At 45.8% G+C, this 25,213-nt stretch overlaps 1 protein-coding gene across 1 annotated transcript in view; it reads right to left on the reverse strand.

The window, feature by feature from the left end:
• Positions 1–25,213, reverse strand: part of NIBAN1 (niban apoptosis regulator 1) — a 117,074-nt gene that overhangs the window by 17,691 nt on the left and 74,170 nt on the right. Inside the window, 1 exon segment of the mRNA XM_030574166.1 lies at positions 9,647–9,762. Coding sequence (XP_030430026.1) covers positions 9,647–9,762 — 116 coding nt within the window.

A 25,213-nucleotide genomic window follows, 5' to 3' on the forward strand; every position in this document is an offset into this window, starting at 1 on the left:
CAGCCTGGCATGTCGGACCACATAAGTTCAGGCTGCTGTGTGGCCAAGGAGATATAGGTAAACCCTTGCAATAGTGGTCAGGAATCACTTGAGGCCCTGAATGATGTTCAACATGGTTTGGAATCGTGTCTCCAACAAAAACGCTCTTGCCAGCACCGAGTCCAGCACTGCTCTGATGAACTCTACTCTCTGGGTCGGAGACAAGATTGACTTGTTCACATTGAGGAGGAGACCCAGTCTCTGAAAGCAGATCTAACGAACTGGACCTGAGATTCCACCTGCTCCCTGGTGCACCTCCTGAGCAGCCAGTCATCAAGGTAGGGGTGTACCTGCACCTGTCTCTTGTGAAGGAAGGCTGCTATGACTGACATGCACTTGGTGAAAACTCGGGGGGCTGTCAACAGACCGAATGGAAGGACTGTGAACTGATAGTGTTTGTGGTCGACCACAAACCTTAGAAATCACCTGTGCGTGGGGCAAATGGCTATGTGAAAGTATGCATCTTTCACGTTGAGGGCGGCGTACCAGTCTCCCAGATCCAGGGACGGGATAATCATGCTCAGGGAGACCGTATGGAACTTCAACTTCACCATGAGGTCTAGAATGGGTCAAAGACCCCCCTTTATCTTGGGGATTAGGATCCCTTGCCCCTTAGCTCCTGAGGAACCTCCTCCACTGCTCCTATGGTGAGGAGTGACTGCGCCTCTTGATAAGGAGCTGCTTGGAAGAAGGGTCCCTGAAGAGGTACGGGGAAGGGGAGTGAGGAGAAGGGGAAGAGCAGAATTGGAGAGAATATCCTACTCCTCCCGTGTGAAGAACTCAGCACAGTCCGATGTTATTTGGGATCAAGCACAGTAGAAGTGGGATAGACGGTTCAGAAAACATGGGGAAGGATCTGGTGTTGAGACAGGTGCTCAGTCTTCGGGCGCACCTTCAAAATGATTGCTTTGAACCTGACAAAGGTTTAGTCAGGTCTTGGCCCTGCCCAGACAGAGGATGGGAGGGCTTGCACCAGCCATTTCTGCCCCTGCGTCTGTAGGGATCCTGCCTTGGCCAAGGAGGATATGACCACAGTTGCTGCAGTTGCGGCTTAAAGGGCTTTTTTTGGGTTGCCAGGGTATGCATACCCAAAGATTTAATTGTATCCCTGGAATCTTTTAGGCTATGCAGCCTGGAGTCCATCTGTTTAGCAAACAGACCCATCGAAAGACAGGTCCTGCATAGTTTGTTGAACATCGGGGAGAAGGCCCGAGGCCTGCAGCCATGAGCTACGCCTCATGGCGATTCCTGAGGACCGGATGTGCGCTGCCAAGTCCACAGCATCCAGTGGGGTCTGTAAAGAGGTTCATGCCACTGCCTTGCCCTCCTCGATAATAGCTCCAAACTGCTCTTTAGACTCTGCTGGTATCAATTCCTTAAACTTCAGCATTGCGTTCCAGGAGTTGAAGTTGTATCTCCTCAGGATTGTCTGCTGATTGGCAATCCTTAGTTGTAAGCCCCCTGTGCAGTATACTTTGTGTCCAAATAAATCCAGGTGCTTGGCATCCTTGGACTTAGGTGCTGGGGCTTGGTGTCCCTACCTCTCCTTCTCATTCGCTGCTGCCACCACTAGGGAACAGGGCTGCGGGCGTATGAAGAGGCATTCATACCCTTTAGTGGGGATGAAATATTTCCTTTCCACCACCTAGGCGGTGGGTGAGATGGAGGCCAGGGTCTGATAAATGGTCTTTGCATTGGCCTGGATAGTTCTGATGAGTGATAGAGCCACCCTAGATGGTCCCTTCAGTGCTAGTATATCCACCATAGGGTCCATCGTCTCTACCACCTCCTCGGCCTGCAAGTTCATATTTCGTGCCACCCTGCACAGAAGTTCCTGGTGGGCCCGGCTTTCTATAGGGAGAGGCCCGGAGGTGGAGGTGCCCACCACAGCCTCATCTGGGGAGGAAGATGAGGAGGCCAGAGGAGGAACTGGCTCCTTCTGACCTTCTTAGTCCTCTGGTACCTCTTGTGCTGCCTCTAATCCAGGGTCAGCCACCCCAGGGTCAGGCTCAGGAACAGGGGTGGGTTCCAGAGGAGGTGGTAGGACTGATAACTTCTCTGCACCGCTCAGGGTGGGACAACTGGCCGTCGCCTCCGGGACCCTCGCCTTGGACACCATTGAATGGGTACCCCTGGACTGGGTGCCAGGGGCCTGGTAGTATGCCCAAGGGGTCCAAAATGGACACTGCACTGGCCCCTGCCACTGTGCGGGCCAGGGTGCCACACATGTCTGTTCTGCCCCATGCCAACTTGCATGTGGCCCACTCCAAATACTTAGACCCTGTCTCCAAGCCCAAAGATAGGGGACCTAGAGTGCGAGGGCCAGGGTGGTGCCAAGCGTTGTTGGGCTGGGGAGTGGTGCCACGAGGCTAGGGAACAGTGCCACAAGCGAGGTCTGCACGATGACACGGAATGGTGCTGACACGGACTGTGCCGGGACCTGTTGCATGACAGCAATCAACACTGAGAACAGGAGCGTTGGCGGGACCTGGAGCAGTGACACGATTGCATCCGGTGCTGTGATTGCAACTAGTGCCACGAGTCTGATCAGCACTGGGACTCCAAGCAGTATTTTGTCTCTGGTGGTAGCGCTGATGGGCAGAACACTGCAGGTTTTCCGTGGGATGGAGAAGCACGCTGTGGCATCAGAGGCTTGGCGCGAAGCATGGGGGACCATGGTGCCGTCATGTCTGTGAGGTCTCTCGCAGCCTCAAATGTGTCTAGAGTGGAAGGAAGTTGTACCTCTTCCACCACCTGACATGTTGAGTCCAATTGCACTGGACTCAACAATCCCCCTTGCAGAACCGAAGTTGACAGTGCCTGCTCTGAAGTTTTTGGCACTGGGTGCTCCTCCCTGGGATTCGCCCCGTTGGCTGGTTCTGAGGAGGTGGGTCCCGAAGTCGGGGAAACACCTCTCCCTTGTTTCCAGTGCCGCTTCTAACCTAGGGTATGGGACTGGTGTGGAGTCATCTCCGACTGTTTCCACACCGGAGAGCGGCGGCACCGCAGGTCTCATCCACAGCCCTTTGACGGTGCTGTCTCCGTGACCAATGCCAGGGCACTATGCACCGATGTACTCAGTGCTGGGTCCTGCCATGCCGCTGCTGCTTGTAGTCGAAGTACCACCTCCATAAGGAGCTGCTTCAGTCTAAAGTCCCGCTCCTTTTTTGTTCTTGGGTGAAACCCTTTGCAAATCCTGCACTTATCCGCCTGATGCATTTCCCCCAGACACTTTAAGCAAATGTAATGGGGGTCACCTGTTGGCATAGGCTTGTTGCAAGACTTGAGGGTTTGAACTCCTGTGACTTAGGCATGCCCTGAGTCCCCAGGGAGAGTGCAGTTGGGTCGGAGGGTAACCCCCCACTCCTAACAGCGAACTATTAACACAACACTAACTAATAACTAACTAAAGTAACTAAGCAAGACAAACACTAAAGTAGACAGAAGTTAGGGAAACATGGAGAGCTTGCTGAGCAAGATGCCACAGTTCCAATGACCATCACTGGCGGTAAGAAGGAACTGAGGAGGCGCCAGGTCAGCAGGGTCATATATACAGCACTATGGAGCCGCAACTCCAGGGGGCTCTACAGTTGACCTGTCGGGTGCTGCTAGGGGAAAAACTTTCCGACAACTGTGCATGCGGTGTGAGCACACCTAATTGGAATCGATATGAGCAATCACTCAAAGACAAATCATTGATTTAACTTTTAAAAAACAATGAGCTTAATTCACCATTATATGACTCCACTTTACATTGATGTATCATTGATCAGAGGAGTTATACCAGTGTAAAACCAGAGTAGCACACTGGTGAATCAGATCTAATAAGTAGACCCACATCAACTAAAGCTTATACTGCCACAGCCCTCAACCCAGTACCCCACAAAGTATTTCTTTACCTTTTGTATTTGTCATGCTTTAATACTTATTAAGTAGATAATTTTGTTTTGTCATCAGTCCCATTTATCTTTATAAAATGATGTAAGCAACAAAACAAAAACTTAACCAGGGAATTTTAAGGATGCACAAAAGTATTTCATATGTCAGTGGGAGATGCTGAGTATTTGTTTTACTGTATATTATAATCTTTTTAAAAAAAAAAATTTCAACAGATACTGATGTTTATTTTTAAGCATCTGTATAGATTTTTATTGATTTAAATTTTCACAGTTGTATAAAATTATGGGTATGTTTAAGCATTTTTAATTTTTAATCTACTTAAATTTTCACAGTTGCAGGTAATTATGGGAGGAGGGTCAGACAATTATTTAATGACAGAAAATGCTGTGATTAAAACGTTAAAGTTTTATAACTTTTAAAACATCATGTCAACATCATGTCAAAACACAGTAAATGTCCTGAATTCAAATTCTAGTAAGATTTCAAACAGCATTTTTCTTACTTTGCCTATCTGTAAATTTTGATGATCATCGATGGCAGTATTTTTTTGTCAGTTTGTGCACATGCAGATAAATCAATATTTATAAACTGTGGCAAGGCTCCCCTTCTGCCTCGCCAGACTTAGCACTCCCTCCTTTGGCAGGGACAGGGCCTGGGGTAAAGCAGCCCCCAATTCTGGTGCATATCTGTCTTCCCTCTTAGGGGGTATGTTTCTCAGAGTCTTCCCAGTAGGCCTCAGGGCAGACCTGAGAAGTGCTTCTCTGCCAAACAAAGGGAAAAAGTCTATAACACACCAAAACAAAAGAGGAATACCTTTCCCTGGCCCCCTCACTGAGGGAGGTGTTGTCCTGTCACTGGCCCCAGGGTGTCAGTCCTTCCCCAAACAGGCACTGGATTTCGGGTGTGTAGCAGAGCAGTCACCCCGCTCTGACCCTGAAGGGGTTAAAACAGCCCTGGGAAACAGCTGCTCCGGGAGAGTCAATTGTGGGCAGATCTGAGGCAGCCAATCAGGGCCCAAGTGGGCCAGTATAAGAAGGGCTCTGGGTTAAAAGGCAGTCTCTCTCTTTGGAGAGAGAACGACCTAGCTGCTTTAAGGAGCAAGGGTACCTGAGGCTGGGCAGCGCTGGGAAGCTCCAGCCTTGCAACTCCCCAGGCTGAGGCCTTGGTTAAGGCCTACAAAGGTAATGGGGCTCAGCCCAGGGATAGGCAAAGGCAGCAGGTCCTATCCCCTTGCCAATGATGATGAATGGCCACTATTGACTGTAGCCTGCCACAGGGAAAGGGAGCTAGATGACTGGCAATAGCCACTAAGGAGGGGGGGAGATAGGAGGTTGAAGTTTCCCTGGCAGGGGAGATCCAGAGTGTGGGGACTGCTGGGGGGCAGAACCACAGGGTAAAGAGGGATGTGGGGGGTCCAGGAAGGGCACTGGGGGGTGCCAGCACCAGGCCAGACACTGGCCAGTAGGAAGTGCTCTGTGTGCTGGAGAGCTAATTCCCAAGATGACCAGCAGGAGGTGCCACAGTGGTGAGTGCTTGACCTTGCTACAGAATGTCTCCACTATGGGGAGGAGCGCAGTTTCTCACACTGGAGAAACCCATCTTCCTGCTGCCTCTAGCACTGCAGCAGTTTGTCTCTCTCCCCCCATTCTCACCAAGAGAGAGATTTTAACAGGTTTCAGGCAGCCTTTAATTGGACTCGGGTGTCCCTAACTGACCTGCAGTAACCCCTTCCCAGCTTATAGGAAAACGGGCCTTTAGCATTTTAGGGCTAATGTACCTGTTTTCCCAGATCCCCCTGCTGCTGTCTGGCCTGACTTTGTCACATAACATTTACTGATAAAAATCTATTCCTTCCAAGCCTACGTATATATGTTGCAATACCGAAGCAGAACAGGATAAGTTAAGGACTGCTTCAGTCAATACTGTGTGTCATAACAAGTAATCAGGATGTCAATTAATATATTAACTAGCATTCTGCAGCTTTTTGTGTTTTAAATAGCAACAAACTTGTCTGGTTGTTCCATATTTGCCAAAAACAATTATACTTGGTCAAAGGACTTATTTTGAGAACACAGTATACTTCTAGTATTCATCATTACATTATCATCTTCTTAGTAACTATTCAGAAGTCTTCTGATGAAGGTTCTCTTGGGGGGTATATGGGTTATGAGTAGGAAAAAATAATGAAACTAACATTGTAACAGTTTCATGACTCAAAACAAACTTGTCAAAGAATACTGTCCTCTTAACCCTTTGGTGGGCAGGATGGGGATTCCTTGATGCTAAGGGATTTCCTATTAGTTATCAGGGAATCTTGACTCCTGACACCAAAGGATGAGTAGTTAATGGTTATACACAGGGCTTAAATTTGGGGAGTTGTCTCGAAGAGCTCCAGTAAATATTTTCAACCCCCCTGGAGTTTTTAATAGGATGTTGGGGTGGGGGGGAGTATGGTGTCTCCAAGAAATACTCTAAGAATTTAAGCCCAACCTATATATTTTCATCCAGTTTCCACATCTTCCACAGCAGCCTATCAAAATTATTCTGGTTAGTAAGGACAAAACCCTGAATCACAAATTCCTCAATGGACCCCTACATTTTCCCTATGAGTGGCATGATTTTCAAGGGTGATGAACATCCAGCAGCTGGCATTAAAGTCAATGAGCTGCTGAAAGCTCAGCATTTCTAAGGGGGGAAAGTACTGGTAATCAGGGGGCAGATTCTTAGTTACACTGAATTATATCTGGAATAATGCCAGTGAACTCATTGGAGTTATGCAACTCACACCAGTGTTCCAAGCCATTTATTTTAGATGCCCAAGTATGGACTTAGGAGCCTAAATTTAGCCATCCATTTTAAGTGCTGTATGAGGCAGCGCATTGGCTTGTTCTAGTGTGGTTGTTGCTATGCAATGCTCTGTTTCACCATTTGCCACAGTAACTGCAGCATCTACTAGTTTATCCACCCAAGACGAAAAACTCCTTCCTGAAGGAGGAGGAAAGCATACTAAAGAGATTCTCCCTAAGTTTCAGGTAGCTAGTGTTCCATTCTCTCCTGGGGGGGCTTGGAGCATTGCAGTGGGGCAAGGAAAAGGTTTTCAAGCCCCAGAGACTAAGGAGTCTTGCGGAAATCTGACACCAACCTTACGCATCCTGGAGGTGGGCCTGCTCCTCTGTGCTGTTCTCTAGGCTCCCCTCCCCACCAGTAGAATGGCACTGGTGTTTTTGCATCCCTTTGCTAAACCTGAGCCAGTGCACATTTTGGAAAGGGGACGACAATGATGCCTTCCATGTGAATTTCTGCGCAGAGGGGAACATAACATGTAAAGTGGCAGATCCTCACCTTCATCTCTTCCCCGGAACTTGCAATAACCGAGATGCACTAAGATCTTGTGGCAGAGCTTCTGCAGGCTCCTGGGAAGCTCACCATGTTTCTAAACTGTGTTTCAAGCTCACCATGTTTCAACTCTTGCTCTTCTGTGCACACTTTGCCATGGAAAGGGGTGGCTGGCACCAAGCAGTAGACCTAAAATTTTTTAGGCTTTTGATTCTCAGGCTAGCCATTTATGTCGTCATAATTTGGAAATACAATTGCTCTCTCTGCTACCTGGATTTTACATTAAAGCATTTTTAATATAAAATTGCGGACAATGAGATGCAAAGGTCTATAGAAAGTTCTGGAACCAGTCAAACCCTACAGTCAGTATTTACTGCCACTGTTGACAATGGCATCTTTTCCTGAGTAAAGGATATCAGGATTTGGCCCACCAGTAGTTTTACTGAGCTAGGGCTATGCTCAGAACCAAAACAGAGGTTTTGGATGAAAGGTGGGGAGATGGTGGAGGGTGAGATTACTTTGTAGCTCATTATAGGTTGTAAACATAAGCTTGTTTTCCCCCAAGTATCCTTTATTGCTCAACAGATTTAAGTTGCATAAATGGGTAAAATGTTTTTTCTTATCCTCATTTCAAAATTAAAATTGTACATCTTTCACAATTTTTTTATTACAGTATTACTAGGCTTGGCAGAGTTGGGTTTTTTATTTTTTGATATATCAACATTTTTCAGAATTTTCTTATCTATTTCCATTTTAGAAAAGATTGTGGGAAACTATGGAGGTGGGATTTGGACAACAATTATTTAATGAGTACCTGCTGAGATTCAAAAACCTGAAGCTATATAACTGTTAGAACACACAGTGTCAAAATCACACATCAGAATAAACGAAGTAAACATCCTTAAATCAAACTCTAAGTTTTCAAGCAGTAGGTTTCTTACCTTGCCTATCTGTAAATTTTGATTTTTATTGCTGGAAATATTTTCTCAGTGTACAGTGCAATTGACATTTGATGAAAATTTAATACTTCGAAGCCTAAGTATTACTTTTGGCTACTGTGGTACTTCACTCTACTGCTGCACTGTTTTTTATATTCTCTATCTAAGCCTCTTTTCAAACACCTCCTAATGGCCCAACTGGAGAAGTTGTTACCAGCTTGCAAACTGCTCCCTCTCATGGTAAAACACCCACCCTACAGTATGGAAAGAAACAAGTGCAATTCAAGTTTCACTGAGCAATAGTAACTGAAAACCTTCTAGTAGGCATCTCCCTAGGATTTTTAATTAGCCAGATATTTCATTTCCTGCAATCTAGATAGCACATTTAAAAAAAGTCAACACCATAAAATATATTGTGTGACAGCATGAACCTCTACAAGGGGATCTGGAGGCACTGATAGAATGCAATTGGAAACTAGTGCAGTTATTAATGTAGTCAGTACCAACAGGGAAAAGAAGATATTTTACCTGCAAAATCATTGCAATGGGAAGGGACAGAAACATTGTAGAGTCCAATCCTGCAAACACTTGTTGCAGGCCTTGTTAGCCTGGCGGCAGCATGTAGAGCTCACCTAGCTAGGTACAGCAATGAAAAGCAGGCTGCATCCACACTGCGGTGTGTAGCTACATACAGCAGTGAAAGGCTCTGGCAGGAAGGAGGCAGTGGGGAAAGGCTCTGCTGCTGGAGGGGTAAGGTTCCAGCAGCAAGATCCTACACTTCTAAAAATGGCAGTGCATAGTGAGAGGCACAGCTTGGGCAAGTAAAGAGCTGAGTAGTGTGTACATACAGCTGTAGAGAGCAGTGTAGGGGTCTGACTTGATGTATCTTTACTTGCCAAAGCAGCACCTTGCTATCTACATGGCTATTTACAGCTGTGCTAGAGTGATGTACAGTGTACATCAACCACTGTAAGTGCAGACATAGCCAATGAGTAGGTTGTTTACTACTTAGTCCCACTGACTTCAGTGAAGCTACTCACAACAGTAAGCACTATGCTCCCCAGATTTTGCAAAGACTTCCACAGGTGCTTAACAATATGCACAGCAAGTGGTCCTGTTGGATTGCTCACAGTGCATGAAGTTAAAACACCAGCATAAATCTCTGCAGGATTGGGGCCTGTGCTCATTGACTGGCATTAGCAGGATTGGGCTCTCATTTTGTAACTACACTGCAAACTATTTTCACTTGCAGTGGAAATTCACTGCATAGAACATTGAATAAATTCAGTGTACATGCTTTGTGTCTGTTTACAGATATAAATATCTGAGATTTTTTTTTTACTCAAGGTTTCCTCCAAACAACTTTCATTTTATCACTACCTCCACCATCCTCAAAAGCCACCATGGACAAAGAAAGGGAGATTCTATTGTACCTGAATTTCATTGCCAGTTATCATTTCCCAAGACCCATAGTGGCCTTTCTCCTGACGGAAGAACTGGACAGCTTCTAAAAATGCCTGCGTGTCAAAGGTGGTCTGCTTGAGAAAATCTAAAGAAAAAAGAAATAAAGTTAATTGACTGGCAAATGAGTGCTGAATGTTTTTAAAGATCCTTTCTGATTTTATTTTATATATTTCTACTCAAACTCTAATTACTGAATGCTCTCGCACAATCTCCTTTCAGGCCTTGTCTAGACTAGAATTTAGAGGTGTGATGTTAGCTTTTGCATGCTAACACACTTAAAAAGTCTAGCCCTTAGTTATTTAATTTGCCCATTTCTTTATGATACATAGGAGTTTAAGATAATTTTTTCTATATGTATCATAACAAAGAAATGGGCAAATTAAATAATTAAGGATCTCCTTTTTTTCATGCATTACCTGCAAAGACTATTTTTATACAACTAGTCTATTATTCAAGGTTATTTGCTGAACACTTCATACAGACACATCCTATCAGGTAACTATCCACTGCCACTATTGCTTAGACCTGCAGTTCATGGCCACCCTGGCCTCCATCTATTGCTGCATGAGAAGGAGTCCCGGGGAGGTTCTAGTGCACAAAAGGGGGCTGCAGTATGGACAAGGTTGAGAACCACTGGTCTGGAGTATTTGCTGTTTGTAAACAGTAGATGATCAGTCACAGAGTGCAAGTTACGTCACATGCTATTTTCTCTGCTCTCTGTCCAACCCCACAAACCACTTTCAAGATAGCTGCAATGGACTGTTCTGTCATGAGTACATCAGTTACTTAAGTCCATTGGCTGTTCCCCTCACATGGGAGATACAAATAGTGCAGGTCTCTCACTGGAGTAGCAGCCATTTAGTGGGTGTATTTTCTCTAGGACCTATGGGAAACATTCCATCCTCTTTAGCCCTGGAGAAATCCCATAGTACAGTCCAACTGCTTGAGCTGTCTGCTTGGATAGGGGTCTGGGCCTAAGGCAGCACTTTGCCAAGATTCTTTTAAAACCAGAAGAGCTGTGGCCTTCACAATGGATAAGTACCACTTCTGTGAGGATTACCATCTTGGGGAGATTATGAAGCTGCATTACTTAGTTCCCCCTTTTCAAGACAAGATACTTTCAGCATAAATAGTTCTAATCATAATGTGCATATAGGGGTGAGGGATGAGAGACGTGAATAAGAGGAAGGGCAAGAATGTTTATTCCACTTAAATTAGTTTTGCTAGGTTTTTTTTAAGACTGTATTTATAAATGAGTTTTATGAGGAAGGCCAGGGAATGAATACATGAGTCCTGTCTGTAAAATCTCTCATATGAATGTATGCTGCTTTTCATCTGTGTGGGAAACTTCTATGGATTAATGGGGGCTCTGCACATGCACCAAGGGCAGACCACACAGCTCATACAAATGAGCTTGGGAAAAAAAGAAATAGGGACAACCTAAGGATTTTTTAAAAATGAAACCAGAGTTAAGCTGATGACACTTAAAGGGTTCCCAAAATCAGTAGATTCACAGCAAAGGTCCTTATAGACCCTGAAGTGTCTCTCTGGGTTGAAGCCATTCCAGGAGAGCAAGCTCTTTTCCCCTGTTGGTGCATCTTAATCATGGAAATAACCTGACCAGTTTGGAGAAGAACTGGAATGGGACTATTTTTCTGTGTTAAAACACTTGGTTAACTTTTCCCATTGCTTCTCCTCACTTTCACATTTCCTCTTCACTCCTCATTTTCATCCAAGGTTGGAGAATGAAAGTGCTGATCTGCTATGACAACGAGACTGTTCTCAGACTATTTCCAGCCCTGTTTTGCACGCTGTTGTGAGGGGGCATGGCCTCCTTCCAAGACTGACAGGAAGGGACGGCCACGGACCACTACACACACAATGAGTTTCAGACAAACAGCTAAGTTTTTGGATGCCAATCTAAACTAAACATGAACTCTGAACCACCTGGGGTTGGCAATCCCCTTATAGTAATACAGAGTCATGTCTGTACAGTGCCTAGTACAACAGGGCCATGAACCTTGCCATTACTGCATTGTAAACAATAATACTTTGAGATCTTGTATCAGAGCCACTATGGAAGAGCAAAGACCTTTACAGCTGCTAAGTTTACACTCAGCAAAACTAAGGAGAGGGTGTGGGAATAGTGTTTAAGATACCTTTCCACATCTGTGAACCTGAGCCATATACAGCCTGAAACAGCCCCTGGCATAATGAAGAACAGCCCTAAGCTGCTCTAAATTACATCAGCAGCAGCAAATCTGGTGGGGCATGCTGCAATGTGCCCACATCTGAGATGTCATCTCTCTGTCCCCTACACCAAGATGGGGAGCAGAGAGTATAGAACTAGCTATGCCATCACTGTACAACCTAATGGTTCCCCTGCAGCAGGGGGACTCCTTGGCTGTCCCTTAAGGGTGGTCCTTGCCATGTACCAGAACTGGGCAGAGGATTGAGCACTAATGGCCCAATTCTGCAGACTTTATTCATTCAAACCATTCACTGAAAGTAACAGGAGTTGCACATGGGTAAGTTCTGCATGCTTTGGCTCTAATTAGTAGAGCCTCACAATACCACTGAAAGATAGTACGGAAGTATTATCCCTATTTTACAATTAGTCTGGGGCCCAGAAAGGTCAAGAAACGTGGCCAAGGTCATACAGTGGGTCAGTATCAGAAATGGTAATAGACCCCAGGTTTCCCCAGACCTGTGCTAGCCCCTATATCATTCACTAATCACGACTGCAACTAACTACATGAACTTTAACACTGTCCCAGTCAGGATTCCAACCATTTCTCTGTTTCCACAACCTTGGCTTATAACATTTTTTGTCACAGCTTACACATCAAGATATTAAAACTGTAGGGTAACAATACATTTGGTACAATTAATTCTATTTTGTTGGCTGAAAAATTAAGCACGTGTCAGACCTACAAGCTTTTTTTAGTATAAAAATTAATCATTTTGACCACAAGGGGGCCAGACTGTGCTGCTGCTTGTATTTTAGATGGATTTGGCTAGAAGTCGTCAGAACTGTAATTGTTGCAACACTGGCACTCTGACTCACATGTTTGCATTTTTAACAGCTGTGCTCATTTCCAACCAAAAGGGAAAAAGGGATGAGCTGAAGGGATGGTACTTGTATGGTACAGATGTAACAACAGGCTAGTGGTGATGGGACTCTGCTCTCTAGAATTAGCATTGTCATTTCCTAACTTAATGAGAGAATTTATACCCTCTGTCCAGAGGTCTCTCTGCCCTAGTGAAAAAAAGGAAGGTGGGATGGTTGGGGGGGAAAATAACAATTCAATCAGGAAACATATATAAAGCAACAAGTACAATACTGTCCCAATCATGCTGTCCTTTGTGTAGTAGGCAGTAGAGGAGTAGAATGCAATTGCACCAGCCCTATGAAAAGCTGCATAGAGTACAGGGAAAGGCAGTGCTATTATGCACCTTTGGGGCTTGATTCTCCAGGGCCTTGCACTTCATGCAGTCATTTACACCTGTGCAGATTGTGTGCAACCTCTACCATTCTGATTCAGTGCAGTTTTACATTCACTTTGAATAGGTGTGAGTGACTGCTCAATGTGAAAGCACTGAAGAACCAGGACTTGTGTGTGCTGTACTGTGAAAAATTCAGTCAGAGTGAGGCACACAGGTCCCAGGTACTGTCAGAAATGAGGGCATTGTCTGAGAACCTTTGAGGTGTGGTCAAGCCCAGAAGGAGCTGCACTGTGTGACTCTCATGATTTCAGTAAGGGACCAGTGGTCATGCACTTGTCTGTGGGCAAGTGTGCTTACGCTAGATAGCTGCAAACATCATAGAATCGTAGGACTGGAAGGGACCAAGAGAAGTCATCTACTCCAGTCCCCTGCATCCATGGCAGGACTAAATATTATGTAGACCATCCTAACAGGTGTTTGTCTAACCTGTTCTTAAAAATCCCCAATGATGGAGATTTCACAATCTCCCTACGCAATTTCTTCCAGTGCTTAACCATCCTGACAGGAAGTTTTTCCTAATGTCCAACCTAAACCGTTCTTGCTGCAAATTAAGCCCATTGCTTCTTGTCCTATCCTTAGAGGTTAAGGGGGATGATTTTTCTTCCTCCTCCTTGTAACAGCCTTTTATGTACTTGAAAACTGTTACCATGTCCCCCCTCAGTCTTGTCTTCTCCAGACTAAACAAATCCAATTTTTGCAATCTTCCCTCATAGATCATATTTTCTAGACCTTTAATCATTTTTGTTGCTCTTCTCTGGACTATCTCTAATTTGCCCACACTTTTCCTGAAATATGGCACCCAGAACTGTACACAATACTCCAGTTGAAGCCTAATCTGCCCAGAGTAGAGCGGAAGAATTACTTCTTGTGTCTTGCTTACATCACTCCTGCTATTACAGCCCAGAATGATGTTTGCTTTTTTTTTTTACAAGTGTTACACTGTAAACTCATATTTAGCTTGTGATCCACTATGACTAAGGCTGCGTGTCTGTCATGGAAGTCATGGATTCTGTGACTTTCCATGACTTCTGCAGCGGACGGTGCTGGCTCAGGGGCTATCTAAGCCAGGCAGCCCCTAGGCCAGCAGCAGCAGCAGTTTGGGTGTGTGGAAGGAGACTCAGGGCTGGGGCAGCGGATTGGGAGCAGGGCAGTGCTTACCTCAGGGGAAGGGGGCTCCCCGGCTCCCATTGGCAGGTCCTTGCAGCTCCTAGGCAGAGGGGCCAGGAGGCTCCGTGCGCTGCCCGCACCCACAGGCACTGCCCCTGCAGCTCCCACTGGCTGCAGTTCCCGGCCAATGGGAGATGTGGAGGCAGCACCTGTGGTGGGAGCAGCACGCAGAGCTCCTCCTGGCTGCCCCACCCCCTAGAAGCTACAGGGACCTGCTGGTCGGAGCCAGGTAGGGAGTCTGCAAGCCCCACCAACTCTCCCCAGCAACAGCGGGGGTCCCGGGCCACCCCCCAGCCCACCCAAGCATGGGTCCCGGACTGTGTGCCACCGCCCGCACCCATCTCCACCAGCAAGGGTCCCAGGCTGCGTGCTGCCACCTCCCTCCTCCCTCTCCCCGCATCTGTGACACCTCCAGCCCACTCCCCCAGAGCACCCGCAGCTCCTCGGCTCAAGTTTTAGTTAGGGGTATATAGTAAAATCATGGACAGATCAGGGGTTGTAAATTTTTTTTATTGCCCATGACCTGTCCGTGACTTTTACTAAAAATACCTGTGACTAGAACATAGCCTTAACTATGACCCCTAGATCCGTTTCAGCAGTACTCCTTCTTATGTAGTCATTTCCCATTTTGTATGTGTGCTACTGATTGTTCCTTCCCAAGGAGAGTACTTTGCATTTGTCTTTACTGAACTTGATCCTATTTACTTCAGATTTGTCCAGTTTGTCCAGATCATTTTGAATTTTAATCCTATCATCCAAAGCACTTGCAACCCCTCCCAGTGTAATATCGTCCGCAAAATTTGTAAGTGTACTCTCTACGCAATTATCTAAATCACTGATGAAGATATTGAACAGAACTGGACCCAGAACTGATTCCTGCATGACCCCACTCAATATACCCTTCTAGTTTGACTGTGAACCAGTGATAACTACTCTCTGGGAATGGTTTTCCAACTAGTTATGCACCTACCTGATAGTACAGAAGTGGGAAAACTACGGCCCGTGGACCACATCTAGCCTGCAGGACCATCCTGCCCAGCCTTTGAGCTCCTGGCTGGGGAGGCTAGCCCCCAGCCCCTCCCCTGCTGTCCTCCCTCCCCCGCAGTCTCACCTTGCCGTGCCACCAGTGTTCTGGGCGGTGGGGTTGCGAGCTCCTGCCGGGCAGCACAGCAGTGTGGCTGGCTCTGGACGGGTGGCACAGCTGCCAGTCCTGCTCTTGTGACCGGCAACGTGGTGGGGAGTGGGAGGCCTGGATAAGGGGCAGGGGGTCCTGAGGGCAGTCAGGGGATAGGGAGCAGGGGATGGCTGAATAGGTGTGGGAGTCCCGGGGAGCCTGTTAGGGGGCAGGGATGTGGATAGGGGTCGGGGCAGTCAGGGGACAGGGAGCAGGGGGGGATTCGATGGGATGGAGTCCTGGGGGGATGGTTAGGGGTGGGAAGTCCCAGGAGGAGGCAGTCAGGGGACAAGAAGTAGGAGGGGTTGGATGGGTCGGGGGTTCTGAGGGGCCAGTCAGGGGGCAGGAAGTGGGAGGGAGTGGATACGGAGTGGGGGCCAGGCTGTTTGGGGAGGCACAGCCTTCCCTATCCAGCCCTCCATACAGTTTTGGAACCCTGCTGTGGCCCTCAGGTCAAAAAGTTTGCCCACCCCGTTATAGTAGCTCAATCTAGGTTGTATTTTCCTAGTTTGTTTATGAGAAAGTCATGCAAGACAGTATCAGAAGTCTTACTAAAGTCAAGATATTCCACATCTACTGCTTCCCCCAATCCTCAAAGCTTGTTATCCTGTCAAAGAAAGCTATTAGGTTGGTCCGATATGACTTGTTCTTGACAAATCCATGCTGACTATTATTTATTACTTATTATCTTCTAGGTGTTTGCAAATTGATTGCTTAATTATTTGCGTCATTATTTTTCCAGATACTGAATTAAGATGACTAGTGTGTAAATCCCCAGGTTGTCCTTATTTCCCTTTTTATAGATGGGCACTATATTAATACTTCCATATTTCACAGTGGTGCTTGGAAGATAAATTCATTAATCACTGTGATGTACTCAGATACTCTGGTGATAAAGGTCATATAAATATCTAGACAGATACTTCAAACCTCACTACGGATTTTTCTACACTTGGAAATTAACCAAAATAGCAATTCTAGAATGATTAATATAGTATCCTTCTATTACAGATTAAGCTAAAGGGGGGGGAGCCCTTTTATTGCATAATAAGTGTCTACATTGAGGCCTATACTGAAATAATTATTTCAGAATAATTAATCCATAATAGCAATTTCAGTAAATTTCCTAGTATAGACAAGCCCTGATTCTTAGTAGCCATTGCAGATGGAGTGCTTGCTAATGGTACTTCCCTTTATAAACTTAACCTGAAAGCAATTCATTAGTACATTATCTGCTACAAAGCTCCTTTTCAAGGGATGGAAAGCCATCTGTAAGCAATATGACACCTCACATTTCTCCTGAAATTTGCATGTCTCACAAAAGCATTTTTTAGTTCATTCAAAGCATCAGACAGGTGTGTGCAATGAATCTTGTATCTGGTGAACAGAACAAGCTTCCGATGTAAATCCCTCTAAGAACTCTGAAGAGAGATTCATAAACTCAACCCTAAATTCGTCAAAATAGTATATGAGGGATTAGTCAGAGGACACCCATTAATATTGGGAACTGCATGGCTGAATCCTTTGGTACTCCATTGTAAATGTAGGCATACACATATACTAGTCAAAATACTGACAAACTTTTCTGAGCACTCCATGGGCTTGACTGTCAGAGGTGCTAAGTACCCATCCAAAGCTCCCAGTGACTTTTGCTGAAAATGGGGATACTCAGTATGTCTAAAAATCAGGTCTTTGTAGGTGTTGTAACAATTTAGTTCAAATTGCTTCTATTTATGTGTGTATTGTGACAGATTATATGCTCACAGTTTTGGTTCTGTGACTATTGTTCAGAGGCAGACTGCTCAGATAAGCATTGGTGTTTTGATTTCCTTAGATACTGGTTTTCATAAACAGGAATTACAGTAATGCAGCCATCTCTGAAACAAAGTGTGGCTACTACTTTATACCACCTAACACTACACCGCAGTTTAGAACAAGTGAATAATTCTATATCCAGTTTAAAGTACCCGACAGTGTCTTTCTGTCTTTCTGAGTGATTAGTATGAATATAAGCAGGGGAGGCTCCAGGTACCAGCACACCAAGCGTGTGCCTGGGGCGGCAAGCCATGGGGGGCACTCTGCCCAAGGGCGGCTCTAGGTATTTTGCCACCCCAAGCATGGCAGGCAGGCTGCCTTCAGCGGCTTACCTGGGGGAGGTCCCCGGTCCCGCGGATTCGGCAGCACACCTGCGAAAGGTCCACTGAAGCCGGGGCACCAGCGGACCCTCTGCAGGAATGCCGCCGAAGGCAACCTGCCTGCCGTCCTTGTGGCGACCGGCAGAGCACCCCCCGTGGCTTGCTGCCCCAGGCACATGCTTGGCATGCTGGTGCCTGGAGCCGCCCCTGGCTCTGCCGGTCGCTGCAAGGGTGGCAGGCAGGTCGCCTTCGGTGGCATGCCTGCAGAGGGTCCGCTGGTCCCCCGTCTTCGGTGGACCTCCCGCAGGCGTGCTGCCGAATCCGCGGGACTGGGGACTTCCCGCAGGCAAGCCGCCGAAGGCAGCCTGCCTGCCATGCTTGGGGTGGCAAAATACTTAGAGCCTCCCCTGAATATAAGGCCATTCCAGGCTAAGTCATTGCACCAACAAAGGAGCCGTTAACCTGGTTATAAGACAACACAGCAATGCAAGTAGGAGTTTGAAGAAAGCCAATTAATTTTTTGGCTATTTAACAAATGTAATGGCAACAACTAATTTCTCAATATAACTGTCAACAGAACTCACTCTTCATTCTGTACTTGTGTGCAGCTGCATGGAAAAAACTATGTTTGGGGAGGTGAGTGAAACTCCTAAGGGACTAGAAGTGTTTCCTCAGCTCTTGCCAGGACTTTGATTAAATGTGATAACCAGACAGCAATATATTTCCACCTTTCCTAATATATTAGGCAGTTTCATCTACTGAGACTAAAAAGCTTCGTGAGTTTGTTTTGGATTTTCATTCATTCTGCAGTGCTGAGACTCACTGACTCATGCCCTTTGGAAGCACCATTACTTTGCTAAACTGTACAACCAGCCAAGCATTGTATTCAGGATACTTTGGGATGTGTGAAAACTGAACATGTTATTCATCATAACAAACAGACCATTTCTTTTGCAATACTGTAAATGCTATTCCCCAATATGGAAAAGAAAGACCCCCCCAAGTTGCCCTTCCTTACAACAGAAGTTTAATAAATATAATATAATATTTAAATTAAATAAATAAACATTTTAATTAAAATTAATACAGACTTTACACTTCTAGTACTTTTTACTCAAGGATCTCAAAGTGCTTTACAAATGTTAGCTAAATCTCTAAGGAAAGTTTTTAAAAAAAAGTTTAACTGACAGGGAAACAGGCCCAGAGAAGTTAGGTGACATGCCTGAGAATAGGTAGGAGTCCAAGACTTTGCTTCCCATGCTACAGCCCAGTGCATGGATGATGGGCAATTAAGAGACCATTAAGCTAGGCAGACTGCCTACTATAAAGGAGTCAACGACCTAAGGCAACTACACACAGATGAGCATGTTTGGATCCAATCATCAAATAGCTGCATAAAGCAATGGCAACAGGCAACAGTCCAAGCTGCAGTAGGACACGGGTCAGGCACGGCAGCTACAGACTCAGGACAGTGGTGGAGACAAAACCAAAGACACTGCGGAGTAGACGCAGACAGCTGGCACACATGGGGCCCAGGCCACGGGACAGCTAAACATGTGGAGCCAAGGCCAGGACCAGGAGAACATAGAGTTCTGCCCTCAGCTTACCTGATGTAAGAGAGTCAGAAGAAACAAGGTATATGAACAATACAGAGCATCAATAGGACACCATTGTGACACAAAGGCCCATTAATGGTTCACTACTCTGTGTCAACAACTCATCAGGACTGAAATGCTCATTACACCCACCTCACTATGGTTATAATCTGTATCTAAAAGGAGTCATGTAATACACTGTGGTCAAACACTTGCAATGCCACACATCGCCTGGGGAAGCGCACTAGCTACTGCTGGAAGTGGTGCGCAGAGCACCAGGAACTGGGAGCCCAGGTGCCACAGATCAGGTCCAACGACAATACCATCGTCACCCCGAGCACCAGGGGCTTGCTGGAGAGGACCCTGAAGGCTGCCATCCACTCACTGTACATGGAAACCCTGAAGTGTAAACCCGACCAGGGTAAAACTTTGAGTTGACCAGCAACTGGGACACTAGGACCACTTCCTCACCGGGGGCGGCTTCACCCGTTTCGCTGACTGACGGTTCATCCACCGTGCCTGGCTCAACTGCTTCCCGCTCAACGGAGGGGGAGTTTGAATCTTCAGTGATAAGCAATTGAAAAAACTGATTGTATATAATATTACTGTATTATAAAAGTTTGCATGAGGTGTTTTATGAAAACCTCTGACATACTGGTGATTAATAGAATAGTAAAATGTATGTATTAGAACTTTATAAGGAATTATGGATACTCATTGATATTAGGCTTTACAGTCTGTGTCCAAACAAAGCGAAAGCAGGACTCTCAAAGAGGATTAAACATCACAGCTATGTACCTGTCTCCTGTGTAAATTAAGCATGATGGAATCAAAACAAAGGAAGCCCCAATTACATAGAGGGGGATGGAAAGCCCACAGAAAGGGAAAAACAGTATGAGGTCATCCTGCCTCTTCAAACAAAGTCAATGAACTTTGCAAAGTATAAGCAAAGACAGAAGTCATCTTTGACATCCATCACTAGACAGACATGAGGGAACAGAGCTCTTTCAAGCTGAGAAAGATAGGTCCTACAATAAAGAGGGGGTGGGATTAAAGTCTCTGGGAACTAAATACAGGTGAGAAACCTGCTTAGGTGAATATCCTTCCCCTACGAAGACAAGGGAAAACAGCATCTTGTACTTCTGTGGAAGGTCCTGACTGAGGGAAAGTCAGCCATGTCTGGAAAGAAGGAAGATTGGTGTGCAAAACTATCTTGAACAAAGCCTGTACCTTGCTAGGTTACGTTTTAGACATTTAGATGCATGGTTTCCCTTTTATTTGCTTGAAACCCTTTCCAACTTTATTCCTTTTACTTGGCATCACTTATCCTATATCCTATTGTTAATACATTTGTTATATTTTTACTATAAACCAATTCAGTGCTGCATTTGAAGGGAAGGTATTACTTACTTTATGCAGTAACTACGGTTCTTCAAGATGTATGTTCCTATGGGTGCTCCAATTCGGATTCGCATCTGCATCTTGAGACCTTGATTGGAGATTTTCAGTCCAGTTGTGTCCGTTTGGCCTGTGCATGTGCCTTATGCCTCGTCTTACTGGACACCAAGACTATAAAGGGGCATATGGGTGAACCGCACTCATTTTCTTCTCTACCCAAATGTTCCCTAGGGAACAGTCCAAAGCTGAGGGGAAGGATGGCAAATAGTGGTGCATCCATAGGAGGACACATCTCAAAGAACTGAAGTTGCTGCACAAAGTGAGTAACCCCTTCTTCTTCTTTGAGTCATGTCTCTATGGGTTCTCCACTTCAGGTGACTTCCAAGCAGTATCTCCAGATGGAGGAGGGAGCTTTGGAACAGAGTCCAGAACTGAAGATAGAGCCGCACCAACAAGTGCTAAATTGGATCTGACAGCATGGATCAGGGCATAATGTTTAGAAAAAATGTATATTGAAGCCTATGTAGTGGCAATGCATATATCTTGCATACTAGCACACTCTTAAGTAACACCATAGATGTTGCCTGTGATCTGGTCAAATGTGCTATCACCCTCTTGAAGGAATGAATGCCTGCAGTATTGTAACAAGCAATAATACACTCAGATATCTATCTCGATAGTCTCAGAGCAGAGCTCATGGACCTCTTGGATCTATCTGCAAAGGAGATGAACAACCTAGGTGACTTTCTAAATTGCTTGGCCCCATCTAAGTAGAAAACAAACACCTTCGAACATCCAGGGTATGGAAACAGAACTCCTGCAAAGAAATATGCGGCTTAAGGCGGGAAAAAAACACTCGTAGATTAATGGACTGATTACGGTGGAACTCCAATATCTCTAGGTAAGAATTTAGGGTGGGGACATAAAGAGACCTTGTCCTTGTAGAATACCATAAGGTGGGGAATCTTTCATCAAGGCTCCAATCTCCCTGAACCTATGGGCTAACATTTTGGCTACTACAAAGGCCATCTTCATAGATACATGGAGCAGAGAATAGGTTGCCATTGGTTTAAATGGAGGTCTCATAAGATAACTGAGTACCAGACTGAGATCCCATATTGGGGTGGAGTATCTAATCTGCAGGTAGAGATTCCCCAAACCCTTAATAAACCTAGATAATACTGGGTGAGCATATATGAAGAATCCTTCTACTGGAGGATGAAAGGCTGATATTGTGGCCAAATGGACCTTAACTGAACTAACTGAACACCCCACTTTCGAACAAATAATCCAGGATGACTGAAAATGGCATCAAATCAGGCAGGAGGCAGCGATGACAACACTAGTGGAAGAATCTCTTCCATTTCTTCAGGTAAGTATTGTGGATTCACTTCTTTCTACTATTCAGTTGTACCTCCGTAGAACAGGAGGATTCTAACCTTGTGAATCATCAAGGAACCCTTAGGTGGATAACCACTAGGTTGGGATGAAGAACACGACAGGAGATGGGGAATGATAGGGAGCTTGAGCTAAGGTTGGAAAAATAGGTGAAGCAGGTAAGGGTACCAGGATAACTTTGGCCCTGTCCTGTCTGAGCTTGTTCATCACCCTTAGTATCAGAGGCAGTGGAGGAAAGACGTCTAGCAAGGAGTGGCGGCACAGACCCCCTTTTGAGCAGAAAAGAGGGCATTTCCTGTTCCTGGAGGCGGAAAAGATCTCCACCTCTGTCAGTCTCAATATTTGGAATATACTGTGGAGAATGTGAGAGTCTAGCTCCCATTCATAGCCCTGTGAGAAGTGCCTGTTGAGAACATCAGCTGTAGTGTTCTGAAAGCCTGGGAGGTGTAACGATACTGGTTCTGGTGGGACCCAACTGAGAGTGCCAATTCAGGACAAATTGCTTAAAACAGGGTAGTCATAGCCCAAGGCTGGGGTTTTTCCACCTCTAAGGCAAACCAAACCAGCCAGACCAAGAGGACTTTGGTTTCACCCCACTGGCTAACCACAAGTCACACAAGCAATTCCCTTAGACACTCCAGTTTCCCAGTATCACCACCAGTGCCACTCATCATGGGGATGAATGCTTATGAAAACCAACACCCCAGTATAAGAAAAAAGGTTCTCCTGAGCCCAAAGAACCAAGCCCCAGACCCAGGTCAATATACAAATTAGATCTTACCCATAAATCACGCTGTTGCCAGTCCTTTAGAATCTAAAATCTAAACGTTTATTCATAAAAGGAAAAAGATATAGATGAGAGCTAGAATTGGTTAAATGGAATCAATTACATACAGTAATGACAAGGTTCTTGGTTCAGGCTTGTAGCAGTGACAGAATAAACTGCAGGTTCAAAATCAAGTCTCTGGAGTACATCCACAGCTGGATGGGTCATTCAGTCCTTTGTTCAAAGCTTCTGTTTGTAGCAAAGTCCCTCCAGAGGTAAGAAGCAGGACTGAAGACAAGATGGAGATGAGGCATTAGCCTTTTATAGTCTTTTCCAGGTATAAGAACACCTCTTGGTTCTTACTGTAGAAAATTACAGCAAAATGGAGTCTGGAGTCACATGGGCAAGTTCCTGCATACTTTGCTGAGTTACAAGGCATATCTGCCTTCTCTCAATGGGTCAATTGTGTAGCTGATGGTCCTTAATGGGCCATCAAGCAGGCTAGGCAGAGCTAACACCAACTGGTCTGGGATGTTTCCCAGAAGCATAGCATAAGTCTGAAATACAGACAGTACAGAGCCAATATTCATAACTTCAACTACAGAACTGATACATACATATAGACAGCTTAATCATAACCAGCAAACCATAACCCTGTCTTAGACACCTCATTTAACCCCCTTTAAACAAGACTTAGTGCCACTACAGGACTTTGGTTGCAACCATGTTCTATACGGTCCCAGTTCAAATCAATAACGTGACAGGAGGTAAGGTGCTGAAATTTGGATCTGATGAGTTATGCACCAGTTCCATAGTTTCATGACTTCGGCACACAGGGAGGGGAACCTTGCTTCTCCCTGCTTGTTGATATAGAACATGCAGGATAGCTTATCCATCATGACCTTGATTGATTTGCCTGAATGAGAGGTAGTAATGAAGACAAGTGTTCCTGACAGCCTTGAGCTCCAACAGATTGATGCAGAGACTAGTTTCCTAAGTTGTACATCTACCCTGAATCATGAGGGCACTGAGGTGGGCTCCCCATACCTCAGAGATCAGGGTGTCAGTATCAAGAGATGCTTGGTACCCATGAGGAGAGGGGACTCCATTTCATCCACTATTGAGTGGTCTTTTGTATATCTAAATTCTTATGGTACCAAGAAGGGGATTGGTACTAACACAGAAGCTGAGGACATGGGTGCAGAAGCCGACAGTATCATTGATGTCCAGCACCACTGCTTGCTTGGAGCCAAGGGTGCTGAAGTCCAATGGCTGGACTGAATGCACAGGTAACGACAGCAGGGATGAGCTCACCGGCACCAGTCCCAAATGCCTATGTGCGATCTTTTGGCTGATACTTAAGGCTCCAGGACTTTGCACCCCCACCGGTACTAGCAGAGGAGTCCTTCAACTCAATGGTAACAAGTTAAAAGGTTGAGGCTTTGGAGACTGTAAATCTCAACGGTGACCTGGACTTCTTTGGAGCTGGCTCCTTAAGGTGACGGTCCATAGGTCTCTTTTTGGAAGCCTTTCCTGAAGCATCCAAAGTCTTCCTTTTCTTAGGGGAAGACTGCACTGAAGTTAAGGAGCGTTGGATCTATCCAGAGATAGATGTACGGGGGTGGGGTAGGGGGTAAAGGGTCACTGACTCAGAAGTTGACCAAAGTATTTAATCTTCAACAGTCTGAGTTTAATCTCCCTATTCTTCCTTGTCCTGGATTTGAGGGCCAGGCAGAAACTGCAATTCTGGGAGATGTGGGACTCCCCCAGGCAATGGACCCACTTTGAGTGACCATGCTCACAGATATAACCTCTTGGCAGGAGAGGCAGCACTTAGCCTCTATAGAAAAATAGAAAAGTCCAGGCATGTTCAAGGCAGACACGCCAGGGCTCCATCTCAGGCCAAGGTGGTTGAGAAGGAATTAAGGGAGGTTCTCTTGTTCAGCCATATAGAATCCTGAGTCCGGCACAAGGAGGCACAGGGTACATGCACAGGCCAAACAGACAGTAACTGAAAATCTCTGATCAAGGGCTCAAAAGGCACATGGGCACCTGAAGTGGAGCAGAGTAACTCAGGTTGTGAGCTACATGCTTATAGGCTAGCTGGGAGCATCTCAGGCTGGGAGCGACAGCAGCAAAACATTGTAACTTGGTACCCAGGGTTGCTGGGCAAGTGGTGACACAACACATTACTGGTCTGGATTGCACCCCCCAGGCCGTGACAACCATCCAACAGAATAAAGGCAGCAACAGCGCTGAAGCAAGTCCCCCATCACCTGCAAAAACACAAACAAGAAGTGGGAGACTGGCTCAGGGACCAACACTTGACAGACTGTGAGGCCTAACAGGCTGCAACTGGCTTATGGTAAAGACCATGTCCCTGCACTGAGCTACAT

This window comes from Gopherus evgoodei, chromosome 8 (genome assembly GCF_007399415.2).
Source record: "Gopherus evgoodei ecotype Sinaloan lineage chromosome 8, rGopEvg1_v1.p, whole genome shotgun sequence".
Taxonomy (NCBI): domain Eukaryota; kingdom Metazoa; phylum Chordata; order Testudines; family Testudinidae; genus Gopherus; species Gopherus evgoodei.